At 41.3% G+C, this 23,649-nt stretch overlaps 1 protein-coding gene across 8 annotated transcripts in view; it reads right to left on the bottom strand.

The window, feature by feature from the left end:
• Usp28 (ubiquitin specific peptidase 28) overlaps positions 1-23,649 on the bottom strand; it is a 62,432-nt gene that overhangs the window by 11,510 nt on the left and 27,273 nt on the right. For 4 of the 8 annotated variants that reach the window (XM_027412094.2, XM_027412098.2, XM_027412099.2 and 1 more), the window contains 11 exons: positions 22,747-22,833; positions 21,980-22,117; positions 20,628-20,701; positions 19,618-19,697; positions 14,811-14,959; positions 12,811-12,938; positions 11,159-11,254; positions 5,743-5,922; positions 3,778-3,992; positions 2,754-2,824; positions 1,482-1,710 (listed from right to left, as the gene is read on the bottom strand). In XM_027412094.2, coding sequence (XP_027267895.1) covers positions 1,482-1,710; positions 2,754-2,824; positions 3,778-3,992; positions 5,743-5,922; positions 11,159-11,254; positions 12,811-12,938; positions 14,811-14,959; positions 19,618-19,697; positions 20,628-20,701; positions 21,980-22,117; positions 22,747-22,833 — 1,447 coding nt within the window. Of the gene's footprint in view, positions 1-1,481; positions 1,711-2,753; positions 2,825-3,777; positions 3,993-5,742; positions 5,923-11,158; positions 11,255-12,810; positions 12,939-14,810; positions 14,960-19,617; positions 19,698-20,627; positions 20,702-21,979; positions 22,118-22,746; positions 22,834-23,649 lie in introns of those variants that run through there. The other 4 variants (XM_027412095.2, XM_027412101.2, XM_027412102.2 and 1 more) reach the window with 2 other exon arrangements.

The following is a 23,649-nucleotide window of genomic DNA, read 5'->3' as shown; positions in this document are numbered from 1 at the left end:
ACTCTAGCTCCAGGGTATCCTACATCTTTTGGCCTCTGGAGGTACCTTCATGCACAAGTGCACAAATACACATAAGCACAGGGACATACATAGAAATACTTTTTTTTTAATTTTAAAAAACAAAAAACAAAGAGAAAAGGAAATTTTAAAGTAACAGTTGTATCAATTTAACTACTGCATCTAAGACTGGTAACAATGTTCTAGCTGGGCATGGTGGCTCAGTATAGCACCAGAGAGGGAAGGCAGGAAGCTCAGGAAATCAGGGAGGCTGAATAGGCTAGATGAGATACTATCTCAGAAGGACAAAAGAATGTTCACCTATTTTAATACAGCTGAGTAAGAATTTCAAGGTACTGATCTGAGTGTACTTTGGAGGCAGAGGCAGGCAGAGTGTGTATGTGAGACTCTGTCTCAGTAGAAAAAAAAATGAAGAAAAGAAAAGAGCCAAGTACTTATACTTCCTCAAATTCTACACAATTATGTGCTATCAGAAACCAAGATGGAATATTTGGTAAATGGTTCATAATCAAGAATCATTAAGAGCATTAATAAAAAAACGGCAAAAATATCAAGGACACATTAAAGTATAATTCTAACCATGTCATCAAAGCCAACAAAGAGTCTACAACAGAAGAGCAAAATCTTTGTTAGCTGCCACTAATTAGCCTTTTCATGAAGCAAGTGAAAATCTACTTGTTCCTTCTGAGTCAGGGTGTTATACAGCCTCCCACCTCTGAGGGCTAGAATTACAAGCCTGCACAACCACACTTGGTTTACACAGTGCAGGGGATCAAACCCAGGGCTTCGTGCACACCAGGCAAGTACTCTACAAACAAATCTAAATCCCAGCCCTCCATGTACTCTATAAAAAAGAGAAATGTAGGCAGTAACAAGGATCTCACACATAACCAAGAGCTATTACAGTCCTCTATAATTCCCACAGCCACTATTCATGGCTTTACACCATAAATATATGGCGGTTGCTTTCTGACTTTTTGAGGCAGGTCCTACTTTAAAGCCCAGGCTGGCCCCATAACTCTTCTGCCTTACCTCTTGGATGCTGAGATTACAGGTCTGAGCCAGGATACCCACTCAAGGAAGTTCTTGTATTTATGAAAAAGTAGGTTTGCTAAATTCTCAATTAATAAAAAGTGGGTAGGAGTGAATAGAAAAATACCTCACTGTGAGTAAAATGGGGAAGGAAAATAGAGAATAAAATCTACATACACACAGATTATGTCTTGAGAATGACACAGAAATATCACAGTGTGGACTTGCTGAGGAGTAGGGCTGACTGTCAAAGACAGAAGTAGGAAAAAGTAAACCTATTTCCTTTTTATTCTCTTACAATTTTTATGTTTTAAAAACACTTTACAGAATAATAAATTGTAGTTTAAATGTTTTCAGCATAAATATGAGACTGTTTTTCTCCCAGGGACTACATTCCCCTGCAACTCTGGATACTATTCAGCCATTTTTACCTGCATTGAAATGGGGTAGTTTGTCATTGATATACATCAAGCAGTAGGCACTGACATTTCTCAGGCCCCCATAAGAATCTCTTTCAAGTTCCTCCCAGGAAGACTCAGTGACAGAGATATCATTGTATTTGAGCCAGATCTGCCGAGGTTGGTTATAGATGTAAGCCCAGTAGTGTCCAGCATTGGCTTGTCCTTCATGAACAAGAACTGCGTGTAAACGATAAGGCACCTGCAAAATAGAAAGGAAGGATCTCAGACCAAGCAAAGAGACCTGATGACGTTTGTGCTACTAGAATTCAAAACATTCTCAGTTAGCAGGCAGAAGGGAAATGGCTAACACACGCTAGATAATAGTGTTTACATTAAGCAGTTTATTACTTTAGGATAGACCAATGAAAATATAACTTTGGAAGCTATCAATCCCAGGGCTCCTAAATTGAAAGGGTTAAACCAGACCCTTCTAGAGGCTCTTTCATTTCTGCCCCAAGTTCTGCTCAGTACCTTACCATGCTTTCATTCAGGTGTAGATTTTTTCTGAAACAGCACAAGAGACCAGAGGGAAAGCCAAGAGTCACATAACCTGTTCTCATTCCACATTGCAACCATGCTTACTGCCCTGCTAGGAGCAGAACTGTATCCCGCAGGTCACTCTGCCATGAGCCGGTCACAGAGGTGCCTCTGCACTGCCATGTCCATGACAATGAGTGTAGACAGTTAAGCATTTCTGCCCTGATTCACTCCCTTTTGGAGTCTTCAGTTACTAGAGAAATATAGCATTAGGACACTGCTAAGGACCCTGGAACTTTTTAAAAAATATTTAACGGGAAACCTGTTTTTAAAATTTGTCTTTTTTTTTTTTAAAGTATGTGTGTTTGCATGCATGTGAGCATGTACATGTAAGTTCAGGTGCCCACCGAGGTCAGAGGTATTGGATCTCCATAAAACCGGAGTTACAGGTAAGTGGTCTTGGTCTTGGGAAATGAACTTGGGTCCTCTGCAAGAACAGCATGCACTTCTAAGCACCAAGCCATCTCTCCAGCCACTCACAGCAAATCATTCCATCATTCCATTATATGGAAAAACACCACATGGCAGAACCCAAAAAAGACTGTTTTAGGTTTCAATGCACATAGAAGACACTCTGAATCCTTCAACATGATATAAGAACACAATATACTTCTGTTTTAGGGAGATATCCATGTAGCTGTTTCCTTGCGATATTGCATTCTCTGCCATTAGCACCAGCCTATTTCCCATGACTTTTAACTCTACCTGATGAAGAAGAGGATCACAGTACATCTGCTCGATAGCCTGGGTGGTGCTCTCAATACAATTCTTTAAATCTGTTAAGACAGAAAAAAATCCATTAGCGCATCTGTGTGTCGGCCCACCAGCCGCAACCTTCCATGCACACACAAACGGCACTGCTTCTCTGCGCCTGTCCCATCCTAACAACCTCTACTTCCTGCCAGGAAGCACAAAGCAGACATGGTGCTGAAGTGGCAAGGCTTCAGGTTAGAAAGGCTTTTAATTCAATGTAATTACATTGAGGGCTGGCACTGACATTTCTTAAAGAAATTGTCTCAGTTTAACAAGAAGTTGCATGAACTGAAGCAAGAGTTCAGAAAAAGTACTACAGCAATCAGAGGAGAAACCTGGGCTCAGTGGCAGAGGACATGTTTATCTTATCTGAGAGCCCTGGAGGGAGGCAAGCAAGAGTAGAGCATGGGCAGTTATTGTTTGGGAAGCAATCATTTTGTCAAGATGCTCACAGCTGTGGGCACTGTCCCCACAATGGTGAAGCTGAGGCAGGAGGATCATGAGTTACAGACTAGCTGGGCAATAAAGAGCAATCTTATTTTAAAAATAACAAGAAAGATAATAAAACAAACTTTCATTTAACAAGGCCTGGTTATGAGGCAAACACTGTTACTATCCCTTTTACTATCAATTACAAACTTTACATTTAACAAAATAAGCCAGCATGGAAGCACATGTCGATTATTCCACCATTCCAGAGCTCAAAGGGGCAGGAAGGGAGGGAGGAACACACACTGATTGAGATCTGGAAATTGTAGCAACATCTACAATTGCCAGAAATCTGCAGAAGCAATCTGAGAGGGGTAATTCCACAGGACCAAGCCAACAAGGAAAGAGAAGTGCAAAAGTCACAGTCGCTAGGCCTGACCAAATAGTGAGTGGCAATGACAGCATGAATACCCAGGGTGCCTTGCTTCCAAACAGTCAAACGGACAGGAAAGACAGGGAGTAGCTGACAAGTTTTCAGAGCACTAACCTTGTATATCCTGTTCAATCTCACTCCGCCACCTCTGAAGACAGGTCTTAACAGAGTTCATCTCCTCATCTGTGACTGTCCGAGGAGCTGGGGGTGCAGACACTCCCAGGGAGGAGTGGGGAGAGGAACATGGCCCATTCATTACATCAGACTTGGGCAGAGCGTCTTCAGGAGAGGAAAAGGTGCCTTCAGCATCCTGAGAACAGCTTTCTGGACTTGAATCAGAAGAACACAAAAGACAACCCTCATTTTGTAATACCTAAAATGCAAGTTGGGCTGGGCATGGTGACAGAAACCTGTAATCTCATCCCTTGGGAGGCTAACACAGAACTGCTGTGACTGTGAGGCTACCCTGTATAGTTAAAGACCTTGCTCAAAAAAGAAAAAAGAAAATTCAGCTTGACCTAAACTAATGCACTTCAGAAAACCAGCCACTATATGAAAAGGGACAGTTATTATTTAGTGAAATCATACAAAGATGTGACTCCTAGCAACAGTGAGGCTGAGGCAGGAGGATCTCAACTGCAAGGCCAACCAACATAAGCTACACGGTGAGGCCCTGTCTAAAATTTATATATAGAAAAGGAAACTTTTTTTATATGAACCATCTTATTTAACATAGCTTGGTTATGAGGCTGACATTAGTGCTATCCCCATTTAACCAATTATAAAAGTAGCATTTAACAGAACTAAGCTGGAACAGTGATTCATGCTTATGACTCCAGCACCCAAGAAATGAAACCGGGGGCAGGAAAGCCTCTAACTCAGTAGTTCTTAATCTTCCTAATGCTGTGAACCCTAATGCCGTAAAATTATTTTCATTGCTACTTCATAAGTATAACTCTCCTAGTATTATAACTCGTAATATAAATATCTGTGTTTTCCAATGGTCTTAGGCAACCCCTGTTAAAGGGTCATTTGACCCCCAAGGGTCGCAACCCACAGGTTGAGTGAGAACCACTGTTCAAGCTCAAAGCCTGTAAGGGCTATGCAGTAAGATCCTGTTCTCAAAGAAACAACAACAAAAAACCCTAAGAGCACTATGATGTTCAGCTGGCATAGGCTTGCCTAGCATGCACAAGACATTGGATTTGATTCCCTACAACAAATAAACCAGGTCCAATAGCAAGAATAGAGAAATAAATGCAAATTTATCTACTAATATCACCAGAGTAAAGCTGCCTGATGTGGTGCTGGAAACTGCAAAAGCAGTATGCATTCTTCATGGCTGAGCATTCTCTAGCCTCAACAACTCACTTTTTTTTTCTTCTTTTTGCTGCTGTTTTTTGAGAAAGGGTTTCTCTGTGTGGCTCTGGCTGCCCTGGAACTCTATGTAAACCAGGCTGGCCTTGAACTCATAGATCCACCTGCCTCTGCCTCCTAAATGCTGGGATTAAAGGTGTGCACCATTACTCCCTGGCTAACAATGGGGTTTTTAATATAAGCTTTTCTCTGTGGGGAACCCTAGTATTTTTATTAGCTAAGATGTGCACTGTACCTGCTGGCACCTTCAGGCTATAAAGACTGCTAGCTATAGTCAGAGGGTCCTGGCTTGGCCTCCTTATGCCTCACAAGCCCAGCTCCTCTATGCTTGTCCTCAGAATCCTAGCCAGTCCCTCCTTGGGTAAGTCTGCTCATGAGTAGGTTTTTTTTCTTATTTATTTAAGCCATACCTCCTTCACCACAGATGAAGCACAGAACGAGACACCTGGAAGACCAGGTCCTGACAGGGCTCAGAGCAAAGCAGTCCTGAAGAGTCTGTTCCAGGCAGTGGACAGTGACAAGCCTCTGCACGCTTCCTGGAGACAAGTACTCAGGACATAGACAGTCGAGGTGGTGACAAAACCCTTCCCTGAAGACAAAACTCACTCCTGGGGTGAGCACTCAGCAGGTGGGAAAGATGGGAAATGGCTCAAATAAAAATGGAAAACAATACAAACCATTTAAGCAATCTGTTTCCATTACCTTTCCTTGGATGTGAGGTCAGAAACCGGGCAGTGCACTGAAGGAAGTGGTAATGTCATGTGCTCAGCACTTCGAGACAGACAGCTTTCAGAGGCAGGTTTTGTACTGGCAAATTCAATAACATATTTCAACATGTCGGGGAGTGGGAACCGAGCTGGGCCGGAGCCATACTTCACATACCTAAGAGACAAAGACACTGCAACAGTACTGCACAAGTCTGCTGGGCATGGTAAGAACTGCTAACAAAAACCTTATCGTGTAGAGTCAATGGGAAGACTCAGGTGTGCTAATATCCATCTATAATTCTAGCACTCAGGAGGCTGAGGCAGAAGGGTCACCAAGAGTTTGAGAACCACCTAGGTTACAGAGTGGAGCAACTTAGTGGAAGTGTATCTCAATATTACATCAAGAAAATCTACATTACTTCTAAGATATATAGTATTTAATTGGTTACTCCATCTATAAGGTTAAAAAAGGCTCTAACAATAAAAACTGCTAGAAGTCTGATATCTCACACCAAATGGGGCCATTTCAGACAGTCCCTGCTCTGTTCTGTTGTCAGCCTCAGCCAGGCTCTGCTCATTAACTTAGTTCTTTCTTAAAGAAAAATACATGTTCCATACCATGACTGGAAAAGCATCTGGTGGTTAGTACTCAAGGGTATTTTCTCTGGCCTTTTAGACCAACTGCTTCATAACTGAGAGTGAGAGAAATTCAGAAATCAAAATTAGATAATAAAGAAGTCCAGGGCCTAGGAAAACTGCTCAATCTTCCTTTAGCAGAGTCTCATATACTCTATTGTTCATGAATGTGATCGAAGGCATCAGCCAGGCATAAATTATTTGTGATTTCTCCAGGAAGAGTAAATAATATTCTCAAATATGGGATTGAAATAGCAAACCACTTTTTAAAGTTATTTTTATATTATTTTATGTGTGTGGGTATTCTGCTTGCATGTATGTCTGTACACATGAATGCCTGATGCCCTAGGTGGCCATGAAAAGGTATTGGACCCCTTAGACCTGGAGTTATAAACTGTTATGTAGATCTGGGGAACTGAACCTGTATCTTTTGCAAGAGTGGCAAGGGCTCTTAAATGGTGAGCCATATCTCCAGCTCCTGAAGATTTTCTTTTTAATTACATTTTCTTGTGTGTGTGTGTGTGTGTGTGTGTGTGAGTGTGTGTGTGTGTGTGTGTGTGTGTGTGTGTGTACATGCACATCTGTGCGTGCAGGTGCTCAGAGTCCAGAAGAGGGCAATGGATTCCCTGAATCTTGAGTTACAGGTGGTTGAGTCATAATGACAGGAGTGCCAGGAATTGAACCCTGGTCTTTTGCAAGCACAGAATACACTGTTGACTTCTGATCCATCTTTCTAGCCTCTAAACAAACTATTTTAATAATACCTCATATGCTGCCATTACTAGCACATTATTTTAAACTCACTATGGAGATTTAGTTCAATGGAGTCTACAGTTCATGAAAGTAAAATTTAAAGGTAGGATAATCAACCTAACTAGTTCACACAGGTAAGTTCATTATTCTGGATTTCCATCTTACAAAAGAAAACATCCACTTCACCATTTTTCTTCCCTAAATACAGTAGAAATTCATTTAAACATGAAATTAAGAAAACCATTTATTTCTGTAGCAAAAAAGGGTATCGATATCACAAAACAAAAATACTAGGGCTCTGTCTCTGGCTAGACTGCTTGCCTTGCATGCAGGAAACCCTAGTTTGCACCCCAGCACTACAAAAACCAGGCAAGGTAATGGTCAATTCTAGAACTCAGGAAGTGCAGGCAGGAGGACAGGAAATCAAGGTCCTCCTCAGCTATATACTGTTTGAGGACACCCTGGGATACAGAGATCCTATCTTAACAACAACAATAGTAATAGTATTGTTAGATGAGCAGGGTATGGTAGCACACACCTGTAATCCCAGCACTTGAGAGGCAGAGGCAAGCAAATCATTATGATTTTAAGACCAGCCCAGTCTACCTAGCAAGTTCCAGCTTATATAGTGATATGCTGCCTCAAAAACCCAAACTAACAACAACAACAAAAAGAGTACAGAAAATAAGAGTAGAAAATAAAAAGTACTGCAACTCAGCATCAAACAAATGACAGAGGTGGACAGCAAAGGCTGCTTTAGACAGGGCAGAGGCTTGCTTACTAACTACTGTGTCCTCTCAAGGTCACTAATGGAGACGGCATGTGCCTGCTGGGGTGGGAAAACCTTAGCTAGCTGTTCAATCACAGGCATGCACTTTGAGGTGCTCTTCCATTACAAGCTTATCACACACTCTACTCAACCCACATTTCACAGAGAGCAGAACTGATAACCTGGCACAGGAACACAAGGCACCGACTTACACCTAACTTGTCCCAGGTTGTTATATTTTAATAAAATAATACTTAATATAAAATCCCAGAGAAGGTTTTCCTCTAAGAAACTTGTGTTTATTTGTGGCAATCACTTCTGAACTCCAGCTCTTACAGCCAACTACGCCATACAAAGTAGTACCTGCTCTGACAAATAGGATCAGAGCAGTAGATGGGATGGGATGTAGTCCAGGAGCAGAGCATTTGCCTACTGTGCACAAGGCACTCAAGTCTCAGCATGGAGAAAAACAAAACAAAAACACAGCAAAGGTGGTTTTAAAAGTATTGACTGTCTATTGTATATAGAAGAAATCTTATTTGTCAAAATCCTATCATAGTTATTTTAGAGAAGAAATAATAAACATTTTGTTTGTTTTCTGAGACAAAGTCACTTACAATCCAAGTTGGCCTGGAACTCTCAATCCTGTCTCTACTTCCTAAATCCTGGGATCATATGTATGCACTACCATGCCCCACCTTTTTGTTTTTCTGAGGCAGAGTTTATGCTGTAGTCTATCCAGGCTGGCCAGATGAGCCTCAAAATCATTCAATTCTCTTGCCTCAGCCTCCCAAATACAGAGATGACGGGTCACCAGTGTTATGCTAAACCACAAGGGGAACCTTGGCAGATCCCATGGCAGGCAAGGGTGATGGAGGCAGAGGGACAAACACACCAGGCAGACAGAGCTTAAGTGAGAAGTTTTATTAGAAAGAGGAGGGAAGGGAGAAGGAAACAGAAAAAGAGACACAGAGACAGAGAGAGGACAGATGAGAAGAGGGAGACAGGAAAAGCCAGGGGAACAGCAGGAAAGAAAGAGCAGAATGAGAGCAGGGAAGAGAGAGGGAAAGAGAGAAGAGCAAGAAAGAAGAGAGGAGCAGGAAAGAGATCTTACATGTGTGTAGGGGGTTTTTCTTTTAAAGGGGTCCTTTGCACCTGGGCTGACCAGGGTACCGCCTGAGTGCATTCTGCCAGGTGACAGGGGCAAGTGAGCATAAAGCCTGAATCCTTACAATGAGGCCTTGAATTATTTTTAGACTAACACACTGAAAGTGATGGGTGTGTTAAGAAAATTCAAATACAAAATTGTATTAAAAAACCATGAAAGTTATCTACCCCCACCTCAGTTCTGTATCTCACAGTATATTTACAAGTTTTTGGATATTTTCCTTGGAAATATGTCACATACATACATACATATAACCATGTTTGTGTAGGTTAAAAAAATCTATTCATTTACTTTATGTGTATGAGTGTTTTGCCTGCATATTTGTATGTATCACGTATGTACAGGAACCTCCAGATGTCAGAGAGAGCATCAGATTCCTTGGAAGTGAAGCCATAGGTGGTTGTGAGCTGCCACATGGGTGCTAGGAACCAAAGCCAGGTCCTCTGAAAGAGCAGTAAATGCTCTTGACTGCTGAGCCATCTTTCCCTCCCTAGTCTTGAAATCATATCTAGAAAGTTAAATTTTGGCTAGTGAGATGGCTTAGTGGAAAAAGATGCTTGCTGCCAAGCCTGATGCTCTGAATTTTGTCCCCAGGACCCAAATGGCAGAAGGAGAATCAACTCCAGAAGTGTCCTCTGACTTCCACATGTGCTCACACATGTACACACAAAATAAGCCAATAAATGTAAAACCAAAAAAATTTTAAGTGATCCAAAACAGAACCATTTGAGTTTAAAGCCAGAATAGGGGGCTCAGTAGTTAAGACCATACTGTTACAGAGAACCCCAATTCCACTCCCAGCACTGTGGGTAGATCAGTCTGTAGGTCTAGCTCCAGATCTGAGGTTCTCTTCTGGCCTCCATAGGTATGAGCACTCATAGGTGCACATAATCACACACACACACACACACACACACACACACACACACACACACACACACACACCACATAAATAAAAATAAATCTTAAAAAATTAAAAGTAATATTATACTAAGTAAAGTACTCCCACAGTCTCACTGATTCTTGGTTTCTTTATGTTCTCTAAAGACAAACTGGGCCAGTGACATGGCTCAGCAGATGAAGGCACTTGTCACGCAAGCCTGGTGACCTGAATGTGATCCCCAGAATCCACATAATAGTGGAAGAAGAGAATTGATTTTGCAAGCTGTCATCTGACACATGTTCATTCTAACTTGTTCTCTCATCCTCTCACCCCCACATCCCACACAGAATAAATAATGTTAAATGCTAATCTTGGATCTGGTTGGAACTTGTGTCTCTTGGAGAAATTAATGGGTAAGATTGGATGGAGAGAGGAGGGAGACTGTTAATAGATGAAGCGGGGAGGGGAAGCCACCAATAGTGTATGGATTTCCTTTTAAATGTTAAACCAATGGATTTACCTAAACTATGAAAAAAATCAAGCTGAGATAAGTGAGATTGGGATACATGATGTGAAATCTACAAAGAATCAATAAGATTGCTTACCGAGAAAAAAGAAAAAAGAAATCAAGCTGACCTTGCTAAGGAGATTCTGTAAAACCAAGAAAGCAGAGTCTTACAGAAGAACTCAGCTCACATCAGAAGCTTTAGCACACATACTCAGTCAGCACCACACTATCAACACTTCCCAAGCCCACTTTTCACAGATGACCAGACATGGTGGCAGTGCAATCCCAACCCTGGGGAAGCAGAGGCAGGAAAAACAAAAGTTCAAAGTCATTCTCTTTGAGTTTAGACTGTCTCAAGAAAAAAAAAAAAAAGAGGACAAATGACTGGAATACTGACAGCACTGCCTCTCAAGTTTGTTTAGTCAAGAGAGCAGGAGGGACAGAGAAGATAAAAATGCTAGGGCTTCCCTTCATTCACTTGCCAGTGGTGATACACCTGAGTCCCTGAAGGCCTTGGGAGCACCTATATACACAGATCATATTAGCTGGCCTCGACTCCTTTACCCTTAAAATGAAGGTCTTGATGCAACACTAGTTATTAGCTATGAACTTTTAGATATAAACACAATCTCTGATCTTACTATTTTATTTGCTTTATGTTTCCTTCTAAGCATAAAAATGCCCACAGACTCACCTTTCCAATTTTTGCTGCAGAATCTGTATTTCCTCCTTCAACTTTCGAATGCTCTCTCTCTTACTTCGAATAAGCTCTTTGCTCTTATACATGTACCTAAGCAAATGATAACCCATGGACAGAAATATTAGCAAATATTAATGACAAAATCTCAGTGAAGAAGACTTCCTCAAAACAGGCAATTATAGAATAACCAATATTATATATTGTTTTTACTTTGGTTTTTGGCTTGAGACAGAATCTCTTGGCTCTGATTGGGCTCCAACTAACTGTCTCTGTAGCTGAGGATGACCTTGAATTTCTGGTCTTTCATGGTCTAGTACTAAGTTACAGGGATATGCCACCAAATCCAGTTTAGTGCATTGTTGTAGAACAAACCCAGGGCTACAGCCCCAGCCCCAAGTTCAGCAATGAGGCAAGAATGCCCACTCTCACCACTGTTACTGAAATAAGGTGAGACAAAGAAACAAAAGGTATAGAGACAGTACAGGAAGCAGAGCTGTTCTCCAGCTGTGGACCACAGCATCCTTAAAACCACAGCGAGTCAGTGAGCTTTAGCACAGCCAGACGGTACAGTGTTAATCTAGTAACTAATACAACCTATTTTATTTGTCTCTCAGAGAGAACAGAAAGTAAAATTTCAAAAACTCATAATATCAAAAGTACAATTTAAGTAATGATGAATTTAATTATACATACAGAAAGGCTATACACCATTAAGATATCACTGACTTACATGTGCAGCACAATCCAACCAAATGAGAATCCTTATCTGGCAGAAACTGGCAAGTCAGTAAAATTTCTATGGAAATGCAAGGAGCCAAAAAGCCAAAACAATTCTGAAGTTGAAGCCACTGACAATGTATGGATTCTCTTTCATGCTAAACCAATAAAAAAACACCTAAAGATTTTTTTAGATTGTGGGAATGAGATCTTAGATCAATCTGCTTCCTTGTTAATATTGGGGTCTCAGTCTCCCTCCCTCCCTCTCTCTCCCTTTCTATCTCTCTTTCTCAACATAGATGGGCCCTTATTAGAAAAAGCTTCAGAAAATCCATTTTCTACTTGGTGGCTGAGAACGATGGCTTTTTTTTATGTCAAAGCTTAAGGATGTTATGTTCCCCAATTTGGATGTGAAACAGAAACATAAGTATAATTAGAAACTTAGTTGAGCTGGGGCAGTGGTGGCAAAAGCATTTTATCTCTGTGAGTTCAAGGCTAGCCTGGTTTACAGATCAAGTTTCGGGACAGCCAGGGTTACACAAGAAACCCTGTGGGGGCGGGGGGGGGGGGGGGAAGGGGGGCGACAACACAAAAACAAACAAAACACTAAAACTTAGTAGACATTCCTGTGGGTTTGTCTATATACAGTTTTACCTTGATAATATAAACTAGCACCTGCTTTGCATTCTTTACTGGTTTACAGCATCCAAGGAAACAAGATACATGTTTTGAACCCAGAATTATGCCTAGCTACTCAATCACATTACTCTTAGAGATTCTCAGAAATACAAACTCAAACCCAGATTCATAGAATGTAAATGTGTAATTATCCAGATATCCAGGTGATCTCCATACACAAATATGTAGCAGCCTACAGTCATTTCAACTGTTGCATTTAACATCACAAAGTCAATTGAACCAAGACTCACCTATCCATATAAATAATCTGAGGAAATTCCAGCTTATTATGAATTTTCTCTGGCTGCCCAAGAGATTGATTAAACTCAAATCTGGAGAGTTCGAAGGTCAACACTGGAGGTAGTTTGGTAAACCAACGCTATGTCCACGGTAGAAGTATGGGGAAAAGAAAAATTAATTTCAGGAAATAACAGCCAAATTTAAAATATCCTTCACCAAACTTCTTTTGATATGGAATTTATTTTCAAGTCAAATTAATATACAGCATTTTATCTCACATACTAACCTTAAATACTTAGACCCACACATGGAGCATATGGATAAACATTTCTTGGCCTCCAAATTTACTACCTAGCCAACCGGTATTGCATTCAACCATCATCCTTAGAAATAACCACTGTGGAATAGAAGAACTGACCAAGTACCAACACAAATCATTCCATAAATGTCAGTGTTCACGACATTCAGATCTTACAGGAAACAGTCTAACCAAAGAACTAGAAACTACAATCGCAACCATACATAATTAGGAGATAACTGCATCCAATGATCATCTAAAAAGACAAGTACTGTAAATATATACCATTTATTTACAGCTAACCACAGCTTAAATCCTGTTTATGTACAAAAGGGAAATCTGAAATAGTCTCAAGATGTTGTAATTCCCCATGTTTCTGAGAGATTTCTGAGGAGAAAGCCAGTCAAGTGAACCTACAATAGGACCCAGAGTTTCAGAGTAGCAAACGACTGGCTTCCTACAATGAAAAGAGCCCATTTAACACACTGAGCACAGCCGAGAACCAGCTGCACCAGCAGAGGAAGCTCGCTCAGTTCACCCACGTGCCAGAGGTTCCTAGGGTGGCTCTAAACATCCTTCACCAAGGGTTCAGGGCTGCTCCCTTCAGGGACCCGTTGGCACCAGGTGAGTAGACTGACTACCTCACAGCTCAATCTTTTAACTTCCTTCTTTGCTTCTCAAGACAGAGTCTCCCTCTGTAGCTTGGGTGACCTGAAACTCGTTAAGCAGCCAAAGCTGGCCCTGAACTTGCAACAATCCTCCTGACCAGTCTCTTAAGTGATGGAATTACAAGCATGAACTACCTTGCCCAGCTCTTCTAGGTTAAATCTAATTAAACAAGCATAATGACTTCTACTATGGTTTTATTTTTTATAGAATTCCCATCCTTGGATACTGCCTAAGTAGTAAACATTCATTTGTAAGAGAAAGCATCAACTGGTATACATGGTATCGCTCCTGCTAGGAACTACCAGGAATCCATTCTTTCCTGGAGGAGCTGAGGAAGAAGCTTTCCACATCCCAGCACCTTCTAGAGCTAACACACCTCCACAGGCCCATGTCACGTACCCTACTTTAGTTCAAGTCAATTTCTCCTACCATAATTCTTGAACTGGACAGTTCCACAAGCCACATGAGGTGATGCTGACAATTATGCTACAATGCTGTTGACTATTTCCGGCCTAACTGAATTAATTACTATCGTAACTGGATACTAATTACCCATGTGTTAACCACACTTTCCAACCCATCGAAAAACAAGAATCCCACACAAATAAATGAAAATTATGTTTTAAAAATGTAAAAGCAAAGGCAGAATTTACAACTGAGAATAAATACTATAATAGGGAAAATATTCTAAATGGCATACCATAGGAGTTAATCACTTTTACCCTCCGAAAATATGGAGGCAGTGCGTTCTCCCTACTCAGGTACAGGTAGGCTTCAACAGAAAGAGAGAAACTTGATCATACTGAAAACATCAGAAGCAGCAAAAACCTTTACATGAGTAACTCAAATTCAGTTTCAGCAAAGAACTTTATTGAAACATGAAGACTCACTGATTCCCATCAACTGGTGAGAGACAGGAGATATATTCAAGTCTCTGTTCAGTGTGTGGTTACCTATATCATAATTCAAACCTGTTTGCCTAAAAGTTCAATCCTACTTAAGTGGCTTTGTCACTGGCAGAACAAGCAAAAATATACACCTTACCTCTTGTCCATACTTCACTGAATGATCGGAAGGAAGCAGCGCAATGTCACCTTCCACCATGGCCCCTTCCAAACATTCGTCTAAGTTGCGATAACCGTTTACCTGGAGAGGATACTGGCCGAAGGTCTCGTTGTTACAAAAGGGCTTTCCTAGGCAAAGAAGTGGGGTGTTAACATCACCACACCATTTAAAGTCTACTTCTCTGGCTCCACTGAGACAGCACCTTCTAGAATTCAGTAGAAATATGCTTAAGCCAGGGTCATGGTAACCTTCAATGACCCAGTAGACCCAATGAACAACAAGCAAACACTGATTCTGCAAAAAGTAAAGCCATCCAATGCACACACCTCCCAATCAAGAGTCTTGGCTGGACTGCAAGAAGACTAGAAGATTCAACCACTTTACAAGAGGGACAGAGAGGACTATATCAAATGTTAAGTATGTAAGCTAGGAATGTAAACAGTAAACTTCAGACCGGGTTAGCTAGGGGATATCACAAACAAATCAGTTTTTTTTTTTTGGTTTTTCGAGACAGGGTTTCTCTGTGGCTTTGGAAGCTGTCCTGGAACTAGCTCTTGTAGACCAGGCTGGTCTCAAACTCAACAGAGATCTGCCTGCCTCTGCCTCCAGAGTGATGGGATTAAAGGCGTGTGAAACAAATTAGTTGTTTTTTTTGTTTTGTTTTTTTTTTTTTTAAATGTATTCCTGCGGCGGCGGTGGTGGTACACGCCTTTAATCCCAGCACTCGGGAGGCAGAGGCAGGCAGATCTCTGTTGAGTTTAAGACCAGCCTGGTCTACAAGAGGTAGTTCCAGGACAGCTTCCAAAGCCACAGAGAAACCCTGTCTCCAAAAGTGCCCCACCCCCAAAAAAGTATTTCAATATGGACAAGGTGGTATACATCTGCAATCCTGGCATTTGAAAGACTTCAAGTACATCCTCAACTACATAGCAAATCTCTGCCTCAAAGACACAATAACACATTATTTCAAGTAAAAAAAGAAGGGGAGGGGGTGGATGGAGCTGGAGTGATGGTTCAGTGGTTAAGAACACTCACTGCTCTTCTGAAGGTCCTGAGTTCAATTCCCAGCACCCGCATGGTAGCTCACAACTGTCTGATGACATCTTCTGGTGTGCAGATGTACATACAAAGTACCCATATACATAAAATGCATAAATAAAAGAGGGTTGAAATGGAGGTGCCGATACTGAAGTAACACTTGCCAACCAGTCATACATGAATCACACCTGGGTACTTGAGTATGTAGTTGAGTGAACCCTACTGACTCAATATGGTCAGTCCTGGGTTGAATTTCCAAAGGAAGGGGATTTCAATACTGATTAAAACAAAATCAGAAGCTTAGATGGGAGCTTCAGATCAGCCCTTGCTCCTTTGAGTAGGGGGATGAGAGGTGGTGGTGGGAGGATTTACTAACCCATGCAGGCACATGTGGACTCAAGTTGATTTGGGGCATCTTCCTCAATTGGGGGCAGGCTCACAAATAAACAAACAAACAAATAAATAAATAAACAAATAAATAAAAATATGACTGTGCTAACTAGTTTTATGTCAACTTGATACAAGCTAGAGTTATCAGAAACCTCAATTGAGGCAAGGTCTCTGTAAGATCCAGATGCCCTCTTCTGATCTGCAGGTGTACACACAGATACAGCACCATATACATAAAAATAAATAAGCCCCCCCTTTTTTTTAAAGGTATTTTATTTTTACGTGCATTGGTGTTTTGCCATAGGTGTTGGGTCCTCTGAAACTGGAGTTATAGTCAGATATGAGCTGCCATGTGGGTTCTAGGAATTGAACCCAGGTCCCCTGAGGAGCAACTGGTGAGTGCTCTTAACTGCTGAGCCATCTCTCCAGCCCCCAAATAAATAAAACTAAAAAAAGGAAGCAAGCAAACAAGCAAGCAAGCAAGTAGGTAAGCAAGCAGACTGACCAACTGTGAGAAGTAAGCCAGTAAGCAGCATCCTTCCATGACCTCTGCATCAGTACCTGCCTCCAGGTTCCAGCCCTGCTTGAGTTCCTGTCCTGACTTCTTTCAATGATGCACTCCCAGTGTAGAAGTGTAAAGCCAAATAAACCCTTTCCTTTCCAATGTTTTGCTTTTGGTCATGGTGCTTTTTTTCCACAGCAATAGCAACCCTAACTAAGACAAGGACTTTATTTTATTTTATTTTTTTAAGATTTATTTATCTATATAGTGTTCTGCCTGCATGTATGCTTGCACGACAGAAGAAGGAACCAGATCTTATTATAAAAGGTTGTGAGCCAACATGTGGGTGCTGGGAATTGAACTCAGAACATTTACAAGAACAGCCTGTGCTCTTAAACTCTGAGCCATCTCTCCAGCCCAACAAGGTCATTTTAAAATTATGTATATAAATTGAGAATTTGAGTAATAACTGGATATTTAACATTTAAAATGCTCACTTTTGCAGAAGTACTATGTGGAGATTTAACAAGGAACACCCCTTACAGGCTCAGGAATTTGAACTCCCTGCCCAGTTTGTGCTCTACTTACAGTATGTAGCTTACTCAGGCCTTAATGGAGGAAGTATATCCCTGGAGGTAGCCTTACAGAGTTCATAGCCTCACCTTACTCCCAGTCTGGTTTCTCTGCTTTAAGCCTGCAGCTAAAAATATCTCTCAGCTTCTTGCTTCTGTCACCCTACCTGCTGATTGTTGTCATGCCTTCCCACCATGATGGAGACTTATCCTTCTGGAATAGCAGCCAAAATTAAACTCCATAATTTGCTTTTGGTCATGGTGTTTTATCACAACAGAGAAGTAACTAATACAGAACTTGGTACCAGAGAATTGCTGTCTCATTGGCTTGTAGCTATCAAGAACCTTATCATGCTGGTTTTGGAGGACTATGGAAGACTTTGGAACTCTGGACTAAAAAGTGTTGAATGTTATAGGCAGAGCTTAAAGGACTGTTCTAGTAGGAGCCTAGAAGACAACAGCACTGAGAGCAATGAGGCCTGGCTCCAGAGGTTTCAGAGGAAGTCCTGACTAACAGCACCCAGAGACCAGATCTGTAATATTCTGGCAAAGAATCTACGGTGCCTTTTGCCCTTGTCCTAGGAACTTGCCTGAGGCAAAATTTAAAAGTAATGGACTCATTTCTTCAGTAGAGGAAATTTCAAGACTGCATAATATTCAATTTATGGCATGCTTATTATTGTCAATGCTTACACAGGTCTACTGTGAAAAAGAACAAGCAGGGCAGAAAGAAATACAAAATGTATAGTTTGGAGAATTGTAGCCAAGGCACCTACTGGAAAGAAAGACTGTAACTTTTAGGAGATCAGTGCCTTTTAAGGAGAGGCCTGCTCAGTGCTGGAACAAAAAGGAAGGGCTACCTCAGGGCAAGCCTCTACCTTGTAACACAAAGCTCCTAGAAACAACAAGAATAAAAGCTTCTGCTAAGGGGATTCAAGGAGGCAAGGACGCATCCCAAGCTGGCAGCCCAACTTGACAATGTCTGTTGTCCATGTGGTGCTGACTCAAGAGACATTTAGCCCTTTAAAGCTGATGTTTCAGACATCAGACATTGAGCTATAGGATTTGGGATTTGTCCTGATGGTTTCTGGTCTTATTTTGGTCCAGTATTTCCTCACTATGCCCCCATCCCTCCCTTTTGGTATGAGAATGTTTATTTTGTGCCATTATATGTTGAAAGTACATAATATGTCCTTTGATTTTCACAAGGGGTTATAATTAAAAGAGTGTCTTAAGTCCCAAAAGAGAGTCTGGACTTTTAAATACACTTTTCACAGTGTTGAAGACTGTGAAAGACTTTTAAAGTTAGACTAAATATATTTTGCATTATGATACGGCCATGAGCCTCTGGGGGCCAGGGAGCAGAATGTAGTTTAAATCAGAGATGTCTTCCATTGGTTAAGGCATTTGAAGACTTGGTCTCCAGTTAGTAGTGCTGTTTGGGGAGGTAGCCTTGTTAGAGGAAGTACGTCACTGGAGGCTGACTTTAAGAGTTCATTCCCTTTTCCTTGCTTCCAGTTTGCTTTGGCTGCTTTATCCTTGCAATTAAAAATGTAATCTCTTAGCTTCCTGCTACTATGTTGTCCCCACTATTATGGATTCTAATCCTCTCAAACCATAAGCCCGAATGCTAACACATGTTGGTACTGGGCTACATTTCTAATATTATCAGGGGTCATGGATGTAGCAGTAAGAATGCAACATGAATTCTGGGTTCAAGTCCAGTACCAAAAACAAACACAAACAATGCAGTGGAAAAAAAAATAATCCCTAGTGGTGGTGTATGCCAGTAATCATATGGAAGGCTGATGTAAGTGGATCTGAAATCTCACCCTAGGCTGCAAGTAAATTTCAGGCTAGCCTACATTTTGTATGAGACCTTGTCTCAAGAAACAAAAACAGTAACAACAACAAAACCTCATAGACTCTTAACAAACCACCCAAAACACCAAACATTAAAGATGAATAAAAATGAGGGAGAAGAGCAGACAAAGACTCTGCAGGGACTAGGTGGCAGTAGTTTCACAAGCTGCTGAATTCACAAAGGTGTTGATACCATTTTATTTGTACATAGTTCTTGGACAAAGATTGTGTCCAATGCACAGATGATGAGACTCGGGATGCTGGAGCTCACAGACTCTGTGTCCATAGTCACTCAGGCAAAAGCCAGAGCCAGTGTTCAGTCCAGGGTTTTTTGGGCTTTCAAGTCTATCCTGTCTCCCTGAAAGGACACAGCAGTAAGGATCAGTCACACCTAAGAATCAACACACAAGACAGACTTTACCTTCTCGAATCCCTTCTGTCAGGAAAGTACCATAGAACAGCTGCACCATGGGATTTTCAGATTTATTCCTGGGATTGCTGCTATTTTAAAAGAGAGAGAGACAATTTTGTGTCAGTTGGATCAAATACATGCTCTCAAAACCCAAGTACAGTTAGAAACAACAGTAGTCCATTTTCATTAACTACATGCCATCTAAAGAAGCAAGGGCTTCCTTAGTTCAGCCCAGACACTAACAAGAAGATGCCTGGCACTGTGTGAACCCTGACCTTGGAAGTATTAGTCTTTAGGATGTTAGGGAGTCACACATGGTGACAAATGTATATATACAAGTGTGTATATACATTTGATATAGACACCTATGCCTGATGACATGTATGTACAAGGTAGAGAATAGCAGAGTAGTAAAGAATGGACTCCCCCAGAGTTTTATAAATAAATACTTAAAATTTTCTCAGTGGCACAACAGAATTTGGATGCAAAGTTTCTTTTCCTAAAGCCTGTCTTATATTGTACTTAAGTTCCCAGTTCCAAACTGTTTCATAGCACTTTTCTCAAATCTTAGACTTAATACTATTTAGAGAAGCAGGTTCTGAGCAGCCACATGAGGATGATACATGTTCTTGTGGCCCTGGCTGGGGTGACTGACTCCCATCCTCTGTGAATACTAAGCAGATGCCACATGTGAGTGACATTAAACATAAGGGCTCCATATCATACACCACATCCAAATCTAGGACTCATTTCCCTGCTTTTAATCACATTTTACAACCAAGCAGTTAGTTGGGGTTCTTTCACAAGACAGAAAAAAAAAGGCTGTAGATTAAGGGAACAACCTAGATCCCTAGAGGGAAAGCCAAAACAGGACTACACAATGAGGAACAGCTCAGTGGCCACCAAGAGGTTTGGCAAACACCAGCAATTTCTACTTGACAAGACTGACTTTCCCCCACCATAATTCTCAGTGGTCACTGTGAGTTGGAAGGATGTGCAGACAAACCCTCAACACTCACTTAACATTAACAGCTAGCTGGAACGCATCCTCCAGCCAATCCAGGAGCTTGTGTGTGAATTCACTCACATCTTGCTATAAGAGAGGCACAAATTGCAGTAAGTTAGATGCAATACTGTACTCAGGGAAATGAAGGTTTGCCCTTAAGCCCACAAATAAAGATTCTACTCCTATGACATAATCTTTTTAGAAGACAAACTTGCATGAGACACAGGAACAGGGGAGCCCAGTGACTAGAGACAACTGCAGAGCACTAGTGAGATCTGACACTAAGCTAGGCCAGGAAGGAAGTGGAACTCTGCAGGGCTGGCCACATTTGTGTGTGACAGAAAAACAAACACCATCTCCAATTAGGCATTTTTTAAAAGGCCCAAAGAACAGACTAGAGTCCACTAAAATACTATGAAAACCGATAGAGAAAGGCAGCTTTATAAACTGTTTTGAGAATGCTGGTTAGCTATGTGGCCATTTAATATAGATAGCAGGTTTAACACTGTATGCAGAAAGAAGCTGGCACAACAGCAACAGCTCTGAGTTTAGTGGCAGGTGGAGAAAGCAAAGATTCCATGACTAACAGAGAAAGATTGCTCAGAAAAACTGCTGAATTCAGCTTTAGGTAGTTTGAAAAAGAGGATTTCTATCCTGAAGTGATGTTGCAAGCCTGCAATCCCATATTTAGGAGGCCAAGGCAGGAGGATCAGGAGTTCAAAGTCTACCTGGGTTCAGTACTCAGATTTGTCTCAAAATCTAAACCAAATTAAGATTTCTACCGAGGCCATCAAAGGACTTGACTTTTCTCAACTGTCCTTTGCTATGGCTCTATGGCTCACTGAATTACTTTTGAAATTCCTTCCTGCTTCAACAGCCTCTGTTAATTCTTTTTTTTTTTTTTTTAAATCCCCCTGGTTATTGGAAACATCTTACTAAGTAGCCCTAGAAGGCTTGGAGCCAGTATGTAGATCAGGTTAGCTGCCTATGTGCAGTAATCTCCTGCCTCTGATGCCTGTGTACTGGGATTACGGCATGAGCCATCATGCCCAGAGAGGCTGCTACTCTTTCTACCACCATGTCTTCCTCCTTTGGTAGAGCCAACATCCTGTGTAATTCTCATTCATGCGCATGGACTGCCAGAACCCTGCGTTACCTCTCACTCAGGCACACGGACACACAATATACACTCTCTCACTCCACTTTCTGAGAGCAAAATAAAGGGCAAGTGACTCACAGCATCCTGTCTAGCTGTGTTGAGAGCTTGTCACACAATAACAACAAAAACAGCAGTATCACATTAACAAAGGGTGACTTCAGATACTCAAGCTTGAAATAAAACAAAAGAACAGAGCTCCCATGTACCTGCTGTTCCTCTGATGACCGGAAGGCTCCCTTCAGTAGATCCAGAGCTGCGGAAGGATCTACAAACTTTCGATTTGATCCCAACAACAGAGCAAACAAATACTGAAGCTCTTGCATAAACATGATATTTCTCTTTTCCTACAGAAAACAAAGCCATCTTGTAAGATCTTATTTGGAAAGTTTGAACAAATAAAAAGTTATCAGTAATCACTCTCTAATTGACATTTACCAAGTTCTAGATCAGTCAGATTAACAAAGAGGGACAGGATATGGACAGAAGGTGTTACTCTAGAGCAGAGAGTAAGAAGCCAGGGAGCACCCTGTGGAGAGGACAGAATGCTGTTGTGTAAGTTGTCCACCACCTTAAGAGAATACACTACAGCAAGGTGACAAGAGGAATGCAGTCAGAGAGCACACTGAAACTTCCTCTGCCTCAGGGATCTGCTCTGCATCCCTTGATTTCAGCAGCCAATGGCAGAAGAGAGAGGACACCACCTGGAGCACCTCCACCACCTGGAGCATTGTGATTCTCAGTGTCCCCACCCAGCACAGTACTAAGAGCAGAATAGTGCCTCACAGCACTTTTTTGGGACTGCTGTCCTAATCTTATTCCTATGTAACTGTACATCTTCATAAACCCTTGCTTCTTATCCAAAGGAAGGAGGAGAATGACTAACAATGAATCGAGTATCAACACAAGCCAAAGCCTATCACAGTTAGAACATTCAGTCTGGCAACATAGAAGCCTTGCCTCAGGGCCAACTTACAGTGTGACTTCGACAGTTTTCAAGTATGTTCTGTGGTAGACTATAGCTCAGAACAAGTCTTCGGAATTCAGGTAACTGAAAGAGAGACTGAAAGAAAGAAATTCATTCTCAGTTACTTTCAAAACAATTATAGTTATTTTTGGTTTGTTTTCTGTTTTTAAATTATCTAACAGGGTCTTAGCAGATAATATAGGCTGGCCTTACACACCCTACATAGCAAAGGCTGGCCTTTAACTCCTAATCCTCCCGCCTCAGCCTTCTAACAGCTAGGACTACAGCATGTATAATTATAGGTGTAGATTTCAAAGCCAAGCATGGTAGCTTGGCCCGTAACCCTAGTACTCAGAAAGCTGAGGCAAAAGGAGTACAGTGAGGTCAAGGCCATCCTGGGATACATAGTAAATTTCAGGCCAATCACCATACTGTGAAATCCTGTCTCTAAATAAGTAAACATTTTCTTTCATTTTTAAGAGTATGCATAACTGTCAACCTAGCAATTCTTCTAAGAGAATCATTATACACAAAAAATAATATAAAATTAATTCTTTTAGGTAAGAAACAAAACAAAGCCAAAAGAATAAACAATACTAGATTACTACATATGGATATAAACATTGAAATGGAAAATGATGTGTCATTAAAACGATACTGTAGGTGGGCAATGGTGGCACATGCCTTTAATCCTAGCTCTCAGGAGACACAGATAGGAGGAAATCTGTGAGTTCCACACCAGCCTGGTCTATACCATGAGTTCTAGGACAGCCAGGGCAGTTACACAGAGAAAGCCTGTCTCAAACAAAACAAAACAAAACAAACAAAAAACCAAAACAGATATTGTTAAAGCTAAAGAGGTTGTTAGGACTACTTGCTGCTGCTGCAGAGGACTGGAGTTTGGTTCCTGGC

The sequence above is a fragment of the Cricetulus griseus genome, chromosome 4 (genome assembly GCF_003668045.3).
Source record: "Cricetulus griseus strain 17A/GY chromosome 4, alternate assembly CriGri-PICRH-1.0, whole genome shotgun sequence".
Taxonomy (NCBI): Eukaryota; Metazoa; Chordata; class Mammalia; order Rodentia; family Cricetidae; genus Cricetulus; species Cricetulus griseus.
The sequence above is the reverse complement of the archived record's forward strand: the minus strand, read 5'-3'. Positions and strand labels throughout refer to the sequence as shown.